General features: G+C 41.4%; 1 protein-coding gene across 2 annotated transcripts in view; it reads left to right on the plus strand.

Annotated features, from left to right (window-relative positions):
- Positions 1-11363, plus strand: part of DYNC2H1 (dynein cytoplasmic 2 heavy chain 1) — a 284386-nt gene extending 273023 nt beyond the window's left edge. For both annotated transcript variants that reach the window (XM_035008811.1, XM_035008812.1), the window contains exon 89: positions 10825-11363. In XM_035008811.1, coding sequence (XP_034864702.1) covers positions 10825-10983 — 159 coding nt within the window. In that variant the 3' untranslated portion in view covers positions 10984-11363. The remainder of the gene's footprint in view (positions 1-10824) is intronic.
- Positions 11364-13006: the final 1643 nt, after the last annotated feature.

The following is a 13006-nucleotide window of genomic DNA, read 5'->3' on the forward strand; positions in this document are numbered from 1 at the left end:
GAAATCCGTCACATTTCATCAAGGAAATGCAAATCATAACCACAATGAGATATCACCTCACACCTGACAGAATGGCTAAAATCAACCACCCAAGCAACAGCAAGTGTCGGTGAGGACGTGGAGAGAAAGTGTCATGCTCCGCTGGGGGGGGCTGTCCTCTGGTGCAGCCACCACCCTGGACGCAGTGTGGACGCTCCTCAGAAATTAAAAATACAGAACTACCCGGGGATCCAGTCATTGCACTACCGGGTGTTTACCCAGAGAAAATGAAAACACCAATTTGAAAAATACACATGCACCCCGGTGTTTAGAGCAGCATGATTTACAGTAGCCAAGATGTGCATGCAACCCAGTGCTTATCAAGAGACGCATGAATAGAGCAGATGTCGTCTCTCTGTAGATGGTCTATTACTCAGCCATGAAAAAGGACGAACTTTTGCCATTTGTGACCACATGGATGGACCTAGAGGGTATAATGCTAATTTAAGTCAGAGAAAGACAGATGCCATATGGTTTCACTTAGATGTGGAATCGAACAAAAGACACAAATAGACAAAAACCAGACACAGAGCCAAAAAATACAGAGAGCAAAGGGAGGGTTGCTGGGGGGCAGGGGTAGGGAAATGGACAGGTTACGGAATGAGTAAGTCACAGGACTAGAAGGCACAGCACAAGGACCAGAGTCCATGACATGGTGGGAGCACCGTGTGGGGACAGATGGTGGCTACACTCGTGAGTGCCGCACACAGGGCAGACTTGTGCCCTGAAGCCCGTGGAACAGTGTCAGGAGAGAAGGCAGGCCCAGACCACGCCGTTCCCACCACTCTGGGTCAGTGCGAAGCCTCGAAGAACTTAGAGCAGGAGCGCGGTTTTCAGGACTCAGTCCAGCTCTGACAGGACGGGTGACCCGCACAGGGCGAGCGAGGTCACACCGGTCCTGCGGGGTCGGGAGAGTAGCAGGGGTCTCTGTTTTGCTGCTGAAGAAACCCACAGGTCAAGTAAGTGATTTTTTATGGGTCCCACAGTGGTAGCACCATGGTCAACAATAACCGTTAACCTTAATTTGTATCATGTGTCAGGGGCTGTGTAAAGTGTTTAAAATACAAATTATTTAGGCCCTCCAAAAAAGTTTGAAATAAGGCATCATCTCCATTTTCAACTAAGAAACTTGAAGCTCAAAGTGGTCGGTTGGTCGGCAGTTCACTTCAGATCCAAGCTTTGGACGAGTCCTGAGCCAAGAGAACAGCACAAACCAGCCTCCTGCCTGTGTGTGCACAGCCTACGGCCCGCGGGGCTGCAGGTGGTTTGTGCGTGTTTAACACAGCTGGAAACTGACAGGAGTAGTCGTTCATGACAGGTGAAAACTACAGGGAATTCAGTTTCAGTGTCCATAAATGAAAATTTCGGGGGAGAACAGCCTTGCCCGTTTCTGTAGTTATGCTCTAGGACTGCTTTTGGACAACAGCAGAGCTGAGGAGCTCCATCACAGACCATCTGACTCACAAATCCTAAAATACTACCTCAACCCTCACAGAAAAGTTTGCCAGCTCTGTATAAACTTAAACTCTCCAGCTTCTGCTTGAGTGAAACATTTTATGTTGAAAACAATTTTTTTAGGGAAGCTGTAGATGTTCTTAATATGTTTTACAGAATTTAGGGGGGAAAGAACATTAACATTTCAATGCATTTTACTGGGAGGGAAGCATAAAATGAAAGGAAGCATCACATCAATTTGTGTAAACTGGTAAAAAAAAAAAAATTACTTTCTCCATTTACTTTTACAGCTACTTTATGGCAGAGGTCTACAGTCCTTTGATACCTTGGAGGAAATAATGCACTTCAAAACTTTGGGGACGATTCCCTTTAAGGCAGAAGAAAGTTTTTTCCCCAGATCATTTCCACATTATTATCCACCTAATCACCCTGAATAGCTTCATTTTAGCAGAAATATGCCCAACACTCCAGTCATTTGCACAACACTGCTATGAAGCAGATAGCACGTCCATTTTTTAAAGAACATTTTAGATCCTGGCTGACTTTTTGTCTTCGTTTGCATATGTGGCAATAGTCGAAGGACATGAGCAACAAGTTCTACGGCTTTTATTGGGGGAGGGGCTCTACCATTGCTTCTATTATAAATGCAATGCACTTTGCCAGTTAAAGATAGAATTAGGAATTCTCAAGGGAATTAAAAAATGCACATGAAGCTATTTATGTGCACTAAGATAATGCTCTTAATTCATACACTCATTCATGATGCAGATTCTTAAAGTTGTTCCGGTTCTAGCTTAAGAGTGGTGGTTGAAATAATATAGGTCCAAATTAAGTTCTACCCCAAAAAGCATTAGCTTTCCCTAAAGCATTTCCTAAAAATGTTCTATACGACACTATTCTATAATGGTTCTCTGAGAAAAACTGTTCCGTGAACATCACCTATTTGAGAATATTACTGATTCTGAGTAGTCCCACAGAGAACCTCACATACAAGTTTTCATGCACCTACGCCCCACTCTTCACTTAGATCTAGCGTTTTATATAACAGTTTGGGAAACATTGCTTGACAAGGTAGATCAGTCTGAGATGGGGCCCTGTTTTGACATTCCACAGGAATTCACTTGGCTTTTGTTCCTTCCGTCTTTCCAGTAAAGAGTGCTGCCTAAGTTTGTCCCCCTCCAGGATCCCCAGGTCTGGACCCCCCAACAGGCACCACAAGGGACAATTCACTTTCAGAATCAATTCCATTACTAGGGAAAACAGGACTAAAAAATGATTCCACAAGCCACTCACAAAAACAGTCTTTATGCTACTTTTATATGAAAATATTATCACCATGGGTATCAGAACATATGCTCAAAACTCTGCCTTGTATGCACTCTGGTTTAAAAATAATAACTATTAATATATTGTCTCTGTGACTTTTTTCTCCCTTAGGCACTTACTATGAAAGCAGTTTGTTAGCATTATGTTATTGAAAACTATGAGCAAAGTATTTTTCAAAATACAGTTTACAGGGTAGCCAGGCATTCTTGACTGAACAGCATCTTTCAAAATACTCATTGCTGGCAACTTGTTTCCTGTTTTAAGAAATTTAATTTTTCTGGAGTTACATTGCTAAATTGCATCACTTTTATGTGCATTAAAGCTCTAATGATTTCCTAATATCTCCTTTTCTGAAAAAACAAAAACCCTATGTGTTGGAATAAGTTAGTTGGACTTTATGCATAAGCTAATGAGAAAAATAATAAAACAGGCCACCCGGCTGGTTCAGTTGGTAGAGCAAGCAGCTCTTGATCTCAGGGTTGTGGGTTCAAGCCCCACGTTGGGTGTGCAGATTACTTAAAAATAAAATCTTTAAGGAAAAAGAAAGAAAGAAATCTAATAAAACATATTAGCCAAATACTTAAAACATAGCCAACCTAGGTCATTTTGTTTTCTGGTGTCTCATTTTGTTATTTTCTTTGATTTGTTGGCTGTTTGTTGTCTGCTTAGTCTCTTCATTCACCTTTGTAAGATGTACTGTCTCCTTTCAAGTGTTAGCATGCTGCTTGCTGTCTGGAGTACCCTGCACCCTGTACTTGTTCTAAGTGACTTTCCCTGGCCTGGGCAGGAGCATGGAGTTTCACATGTTGGCCTCATTATTGAACTGAGCTAATGGACCAGCTTCTATTTTAATAAAGTTGGATATATGAATACATTAACCACTTTAATCACAATATACAGGTTTTTAATAATTAAATTTTAATCATGTCAGATTACTTTGTTTACATGGCCTATAACATTATTGTCAGGCTTCCTACACTGTCTCCTTGTTCACATTCATCTGTGTATTTATTAATCACACCTAGTGTGTTTATGAATAGTTATTAGTAAAATTTTAGTTTCATGCAAATATTTCAGCCCAGCAGGGTCTTAAGCTTTATCTGTTAAGAGAAACACACTAAAGAAAGACTTGGTCATAAGAATGTAATTCAGCTGAACAATGTTCATGGAGCTTCTATCTGTACAAGGTACTGTGCTCATAGTGAAAATGCCGAAGTACTTAGCTCTGCTACTTTGACCATCTATTTTTGGTGACCTAAGAGCAAGTCCATTTCACTTCTTTTCAGGTTATAATGTTTACCATTTAAGAGATTTTGAGAAATGACCACCTAAATTTTAAGAAACAACTGTGGGCATGGGGGAAACAGAGGAAGGGGATTAAGGGAACACTTCCCTTGTTGAGCACTGAGTAACCTGTAGAAGTGTTGAATCAGTATATTGTACACCTGAAACTAAAATGACACTGTACTAAATAACTTGAATAAAAAATAAAATGTAAACAAACAACAAAAAATAAGGAGCTTAGCACAGTGCCAGAAGCAACAGTGCTGCTTTGCTGTTAAAACACTGGAGGTTTGGGTAGCAACATTTGTCCCCTGACTTTACAACAGAAAACAAGCAGGACTAGAAGGATTTGGAAATATATGCAAACATTAGTAAGTTGATAGTGAATATGTGAAATACCAACTTTGTATTACCACTAAGTCCTGATTTAAAGAGAAAATTGCTTGGCATCACAGTGAAGAGACACAGAGCAGATCTTCTGCATAGAAAGGAGTAACATTGTAACACATTTCAGTACAGTGTTTCTATTTTCAAGTCTGGCATAGAAGTTACGGGCAGCAAACTAGTATCAGGTGGCGGAGAGAGATAATTTAAGACCTTGCCTGGGATTGTAAATAGGCATTCCGAGATTTAGATCATTTCAGCTCAAGAAATATGTAATGTCTGCTCTCTGCTGAAGAATTTAGAGGTAAATGCCTGCACTAGATTATTAACTTCAGGAATGGCTGAGGAAGTATGACAATTACAGAAATTTCTGGAACCTCAGGCTCTGTCATTTAAGCAGAATTGGAGAAGTGGGAAGAGATTAGGCACTGACAGGTGACGGGTGAGAATTCTCTTTACTCCAAATCCTGTATTTTGTCTGAGGTCCAAGTGAGGACTCATTCTCTTTATTAATCCTCGTTAGGTTAACATATCCCAGAGGAATATTTTATTTTTTTCTAAAATGCTCATTCCCCCAAAACTTACAGTCTGTGTATTTAATATGAATACATTGTTTCGCAAGCTAAATTCTTAGCTTCAAAGATTAGTATGCTCTTTATTTGGGAATATACTAAAATGCTTGGCCTTTATAATTCTGAGCACATTAGCATATAAAATGCTATTAAATGAATGAATAACTGACAGAATCATCAGTACAAAGAGAGAAAACTTAGATTCAAGGTAGATGTTTTTATCTATTTGGGCAGTGATTCTCTATAAAGAATGAGTTTTGTCATATGATTTCGGCATGTTAGGAATGCATGAGCCTTCAAAGGGACTTAACTGATTGAGATCAAGTATCAGGAGAGGCATTTTCATGTGTACGTAAGGGGGTGGGGGGAGATTGGAAAAGATAATCAGAATTTCATATAATGTCCTTTTAGACTTAAAAATACGTTTGTTGTGTTTTTTCCATAAAGGAAAAAGTATTTTTATTTCTGTCTGTCCCAGCACCGTCTACAACATGTATTGGATGCTAAAAACTGTGATTTTTTTTTTCCTAGTTGATATGAGAGTTAGTAGGGAGTTTAAAAAAAAAGGTATAGTACGCTGCCCCCAAATTAGAGATACGTGGATAAATACTTTATATTTGAGTTCTTTTTTTTTTTTTTTTAAGATTTTATTTATTTGACAGAGAGAGACACAGCCAGAGAGGGAACACAAGCAGGGGGAGTGGGAGAGGGAGAAGCAGGCTTCCCACGGTGCAGGGAGCCCGATGTGGGGCCCGATCCCAGGACCCTGGGACCATGACCTGAGCCGAAGGCAGACGCTTAACGACTGAGCCACCCAGCCGCCCCTGTATTTGAGTTCTTTAATGCATCATCGAATCCTTTCAGCATCCTATTGGGTGAGCAAGTCTGTTTTTCTCCCTTTTATATAAAAATAGAGGAACTGATGCTCAGAGAGTCATCTACTTAGGGTCAGGAGCTCGGAGCTGGAATGTGATTCATTTCCTTAAATGCGCTTGTCTTCTGTCCTGACAGTAACCGTGGGACACAGTCTTTGGGTGCCAATATTCATATATGCCAAATCCTTTCTCCAACTGGACTCTCCGGCTGCTGTGCCATTTGCTAACCGGATTACCCTGGTGAATCCTCTCTGGGTTTCTCATTCTCCATTTGTGAAATCCTAGAATGAGTCTAACTTCTCCTCTAAGTCTCATTTCAACTCCAAGAAGTAATCCATTAGTTGAATAAAATTATGTAAGTTCAATATACATATTAATCCAAAATGTGAACTGGAAATACTATGAACTTGTGATATTTTTCTTTAAAAAATACACAATTCTAAGCTCCAGTCACAGACTAATCCTAGAGGGAGAATGATAGATCATTCCTCGCACCCAGTTTACAATCCCTGATACCATTTCTCATTAAAGGAATCACAGATCCTCAGAATGACTAATTTGATTATTGAGACAGGAAATGTACAAGGTAAGCTTGTAATACTTTGGCATATAGAAGGCAAGAAAGCTACTTAAGACGACTTGAGACATAACAAAAAGACAAAAACAAAAAATACTCAAAAGCCAATTTAAGAGTTCCCCTTGAGCAAAGATGGACAATTTGAGTAGCAGTAAGGTAATAACTATGTTTGAAGCGTACCAGGAATGTTTTAACAAAGAGAGGGGAGGTCATTAGTCACCTTTACAATATGCTAGGGGTCAAATTTATTTTGAAAGCACATAAATAAAGGGAAGTTGGTAGCATTTATTGAGCCTTTTCTAAATGAATGGTAGCTCATGACGGTCTAAAGAGTGGTAATGGAAGTTTCTTGCTATAGATCTGTCTCTGCCTGGCATTAGCTTGCCGTTCTGTGATCATGAATGTGATAATAATCTCGTGGCTTCTAATGTGTAAAAAGACAATCAAATATCATGTGCCTATTGATGAAAGCATACAGTACCATCTATGCAGGGTTTTTGCCAAAAATTCAATCTGATTCTAAACTTACCTCCAGATCCAGTTCACAGGAAACAGAAAAATAGGGTGCCACGGGAATGGATCCAACCAAAGCCAGAATGGAGGAAGCTCTTGCAGTTTGTTTGCTGAAGAAACCATACCCAAGGGAAACAGGAGGAAAAACCTATAAATTTGGGAAAATTCAGAGACATATCAACAAAATGCCGTGTGTGGACTTTATTTGAATTTTGGTTCTAAAAACAACAAAAACTTAAAAATAGGTAGATAATGGAGAGATGACATTCAGGAATTACTGTTGGGAGAGGATCCAAGATGCCGACATGGAATCCTGAACTCCCCTCCTCCACAGACACATGGAGTCTATGCACAGAGCAGCTCCTCCTGAAGAACAGAACCAACTGAACAGTCTCCGTATGGACAGAGGACAGAGGGACCATGGAGAGAACAGGAGACACAAAGCCCCATCCCGCCGCTGCCATCTGCAACCAGAGGGACAGTCCTGAGGGACTCTGAGCAGATTCGTCCACCCTGGCTCACAGAAACAAAAGCCGTGGTTTACAAGGGCAGCTACAGTTTCAAGGATCCAGGCCTCGTGTGTCTGCCCATGGGCAGGGGGCCTGTGGGACTCTCGTGAACTGGGGATGGGGGCTGGCGGGTGTTACCTTCTCCTCCGTCTTGATGGTGCAGATGGCGCAGGATCTGGGCACCCTGGCTGCTTCAGGCACACGGCGCACACCAGCCCGCACACCCTGAGGCACAGAGAAAAAAGACCAGAGTTTAACCAAGAACAACTGGGATAGAAAGGAAATAGAGTTGCAGGAGCGCCGTCTGAGGTCTTGGGTCAGAAGGACTGGTGAGCCCCTCCGCCTTGCTGGCGTGGACGGGAGCGGGGCATGGGGCCCCGGCCAGGCAGCCGCCTTAGCAAGTCCCAGGACTTAGCAAAGGGACACAGGACACTGCATTCAAAAACATTTATTTCCAAATGCCCATGGAACATTCTCCAAGATGGATCACATGTTAGGCCATAAAACAAGTTTCAACAAACTAAACAGTGAAATCATGTCAAGCACCTTTTCTGACCACAAGGCTATGAAACTAGAAATCAATTACAAGTAAAAAAAACCTGGATAAAACAAGCACGTGGAGGCTGAATAGCATGCTACTAAAGCAACCGATGGGTCTACAAAGAACCAAAGAGGAATCAAAGAATGCCCAGAGACGTAAGAAAATGAAAACATGATATCCCAGAATCCTTGGCATGCAGCAGAAGCAGTTCTCAGAGGGAGGTTATTCGAGATACAGGCCTGCCTTTCAAGAAGAGAGAAAATTTCAAATAACCTAACCCTACATCTAAAGGGCCTTTTAGAAAAAGCCCAAAGTTAGTAGAAGGAAGGAACAAAAGATGAGAGCGGAAATAAATGAAATATGTACTTGAAAAAGTGAAATAGTAGAAAAGATCAAAGAAACCCAGAGCTGGTTCCTTGAAAAGATAAAATTATTTATTTAGCCATACTTACCAAGGGAAAAAAAAAACTCAAATCAGGAAGGAAACAGAAGCAACAATCAACACCACAAAAATATAAAGGATTGTAAGACACTTAAAAAACTGACATGCCAAAAAATTGGACCTAGAAGTAGGTCCTAGAAGTAGAACCTAGAAGTGCCATTTTTTATGCAGTATGGGAAGTCCTAGCCACAGCAATCAGACAAGAAATAAATGGCATCCAAAATTGGTAAAGAAACTGTGACTATTGGTAGATGACATGATACTATATGTACGAAATCCTAAAACTCCACCAAAAAAACCTATTCAAAGTAATAAATGGATTCAGTAAAATTGCAGAATACAAAATTAATATACAGAAAATTGTTGCATTTCTATGCACTAATAACTAGCAGAGAAGAAAACAGTCCCATTTATAACTGCACCAAAATGTATAAAATACCTAGGAAGAAACACCCAAGGAGGTGAAAGGCCTGTAATCCAAAAACTGTAAAGCACTGATGAAGGAAATTAAAAACACAGACAGGGGCGCCTGGGTAGCTCAGTCGTTAAGCATCTGCCTTCGGCTCGGGTCATGATCCCAGGGTCCTGGGATCGAGCCCCACGTCAGGCTCCCTGCTCCGCAGGAAGCCTGCTTCTCCCTCTCCCGCTCCCCCTGCTTGTGTTCCTGCTCTCACTATCTCTCTGTCAGATAAATAAATCTTAAAAAAAAAAAAAAAAAGAAACACAAAAAAACAGACTGTAAATACAGAGAACAAATTGATGGTAGCATTGCTAGCAGGCAGGTGGGCAGGGAAATGGGTGAAATAGATAAATGGGGATTAAGAGGCACAAAATTCCAGTTACAAAGAAGGATGTCATGGAGATGAAAGTACAGGGTAGGGGATATTGTCAATAGTATTTAATAATGGTGTGTGGTGACAGATAGGGACTACACTTACCGTGATCATTGAGTAATACGTAAGATTGTCAAATCACTATATTGTGCATCTGAAACTAATATAACATTGTATGTCAGCTATACTGAATAAAAATTATTTTAATTGTTAAATTCGGAAAAAAATGGTTTAGAAACGTAGAACAACTAGTATGGAAGATCCTATGTAACGACAAACCATGCTTACGGAAATTGTAAAACCCCGTTCCTGAACAGGGATGGTTGAGTTGGAGAAGTAGAAACTTACATCTCATTTCTGCATAGCATTAAAATTAATCTTCAAAATTGCCTAATTAAGTGAAATGGTAGGTAAATTTCTAACACACATAATTTATGTTTGTTACTGTTTGATGGGATGACCCAATTATAATATCACCCACGACCCCAGAAACAGCAGAGAGATCTGTTAAGGATTTAGAAGCAAAGCACTGCAACCTCTTACCTCATTTGTTAGACATTCTTTTCTGCTTTCTGTGGTTCTAGATTCTTAGTATTAAACTCTGGTGGGTTTTCTTCCAGAGCTAACATGAAATTCTTGTGCTTAGACTTGCTGAAGCTGAAAAGGGGGAAAGAAAAATCAGAAAGGTAAAGATCCAGTGCCTCCTTCTCCCTTGTGCCTGGAGAAATGCAGACAAGGTCCTGCATCAGGGAGCTAGTTTGTTGGTTTTTTTTTTTAAGATTTTATTTATTTATTTGAGAAACAGCAGGTGAGAGAGAACATGAGTCGGGGTGGGGGGCAGAGGCAGAGGGAGAAGCAGACTCCCCACTGAGCAGGGAGCCCGATGCGGGACTCCATCCCAGGACCCTCAGCAACTGAGCCCCCCCAGGCGCCCTTGGGAGCTAGTTTTGATGAAGTGCTGAGTTGAGAGTATTAACAAAAGCTTCAGTCTTACCTTTTAAATATGAAGACTGGCACGAAAGTGTATAACCCTGTTCAGGTTGGTATTTAATAAACAAGTATTTTAAGGCAAATATCTCAGAGACTGTTTCTGTGTTCTCCAGAATACGCTCTTCAATGCCTAAAAAGGGGATCATTGTTAATACTGATTTGCAGTAGTAGCAAATACAATAGCAAAAATTGTATTTTATATTTTAAAGGAAACATTTATAGATGAAATGTTAGGATGTGTCAGATTTTCTTCCAAATGCTCCCAGTTTGAGGCTCGGGGACGGTGAATGAAGCCCAGCTGGCTGGGAGTGGGTCCCGTTGCAGCTGGACTATGGGGTTTACTCTGCTAGTCCTCCTTTAAACCATTTCAGCATAAAATATTCAATCTTACTATTGGGGAGAGTTTTGTTTTTCTTTGCTTATCTGCCAGTCTGCTGTAAGGTAGTATATTACCATATTTTAACACAAAATTCTTTCTCTACAGGGTGCATATGGTCCTTATTCCCCCGATGAGTGCATATCTTTGCCCGTGTACACGAGCTGCGAGAGGGACCGCGTGGTAGCCAACGTCGACGTTCCGTGTGGGGGCAACCAAGACCAGTGGATTCAGTGTGGAGCGGCTCTGTTTCTCAAAAATCAGTAGTCTAACGATAATAAAAGCTGTCTTAGCAAAAAGTAACATTTGCTACTTCAACTTTAAATCAATAGGTGGTCTACATTTAAACTGTTCAAAAAATTATCACATAGTTACCCACCTTGTGTTATTGATCTCACTGGGTTTTTATTGTAATGGGTCATGACAGTGCATGCAGCTTTTAAAGTAACAATTCATAGGTTCATGTTAAAATGCTGTATTCCCTTGAGAACATTAAATATTTTTGTGAGGCAGTTCATGTTTCCAGTGGCTCAAAAAATTAATGTATGTAAGAGGTTGAAAGTAGTGTATTTAAGGAATCTAATTAATTTGGCTACTCTTTGGTATCATAATTTTGTATTAAAATATAAGGCCATTTTTTTCACTCATCTGTGGGTTTAGATAGGTGTTCTTTTTTTAAACACTTAAAAATATATTCTGTTTTAGTTAAAATATATAGCATCTCAACGTAATCCAAAAGAAATGGGGAATAACAGCACAGAAACCAGGGTAAGAATTTTACAAATGGAATAATTAGACAATGAGAGGTTATCATTCCTCACGTAGATGACTTTTTACCATCTGTTTCTGTGAAACAGTAAAATTCTACAATGGCTGGAAGCTTAAATATGTGTTATAATTTTAGTTTGTGAGCAATTGGAATTGGGTTCAGAAATCTTAACTACTTGTCGTCATATTACCATTTGTATGGGTCCAATCAGGAGACCAAAAACAAACCAAACCACCCCACTGGTTTAAAGGGTGAAGTTCAACATAAAGATTAAGCTACGACAGAAGAAGAAAGGGTGAGACAAGCCCATCTGATCCCACCTGACAGTACAAACGTGCTGGGTGGGGGGGGCTCCCGAGGCCTGGGGTTCATACCTCGTTGGACAAGGTCTGAGTGCAGGCTGCTGGGGAACTGAGAACTTTCCTGAGTTTCTGCTGTTCCAGGCAAGCCCAGGCCTGGAAATCAGGAGCTCCAGAGCAGGCAGGGGCCGCGGCCTCAGCAGGCGAACCGGGTCACCCACTTCTGGCCAAAACGCTGTGACAACAGATAGGCTATGGTAGCTTCCAGAAGCCTTCACAGGACGCGGCCAGTCGGTCATTCTCTCTCCCCTTCTCTTCATCTCTTCTGCTATCTTGGGCCGTGTGTTTGCACCCACAAAGGACAGAGACAAACCTGGAGAAGGTGGGACTCTGGAGCATGGATGCGCTGGATGTGTTACTCTGACGTCCTTATACAAGAGATTGGGCACGCCTACAGGACGATGTACTGCTGTCCTCGTTCAAACAGAACGCTGGCTTTTAGAAATGGAAATCATTTAGAGATAAAAATGTGAACCTAAAAATGACAATGTGTCAAAGTTAGAATTCCACATTCTGAGGGAATTCCCTTCAGAGCTGCTTCATTGGCAAGCTTTCTAGTCTATTTGGAGGGTGTGTGATGATCGAAGTTAATTTACTCAACTCTTTATAAACTCAACAAAGACTTCATTGATAATTTGCATTTGATTAGATTATTTTAGATCAAAAGAAAAAATGGCATTATGCCTGAGCAGAAGCTACAATCACACAGGCACCTAATTCCCAAGTGTGAGATCTAGGATGAGGAGAGCAGAGGTGAGGGACAGAGGATGACGAGGAGAGGTGAGGGACAGGATAAAGAGAGGAGAGGTGAGGAACAGGATGAGGAAAGGAGAGGTGAGGGACAGGATGAGAGCAGAGGTGAGGGACAGGATGAGAGCAGAGGTGAGGGACAGGATGACGAGAGGTGAGGGACAGGATGAGAGGTGAGGTGAGGGACAGGATGAGAGGTGAGGTGAGGGACAGGATGAGGTGAGGGGAGGGACAGGATGAAGTGAGGGGAGGGACAGGATGAGAGGTGAGGGACAGGATGGGGGAGGGGAGGGACAGGATAACGAGAGGAGAGGGGAGGAACAGGATGAGAGGGGAGGAACAGGATGAGAGGGGAGGGACAGGATGAGAGGTGAGGTGAGGGACAGGATGAGGTGAGGTGAGGGACAGGATG

This window comes from Mirounga leonina, unplaced genomic scaffold, assembly GCF_011800145.1.
Source record: "Mirounga leonina isolate KUSES-001 unplaced genomic scaffold, KU_Mleo_1.0 Mir_153, whole genome shotgun sequence".
Taxonomy (NCBI): Eukaryota; Metazoa; Chordata; class Mammalia; order Carnivora; family Phocidae; genus Mirounga; species Mirounga leonina.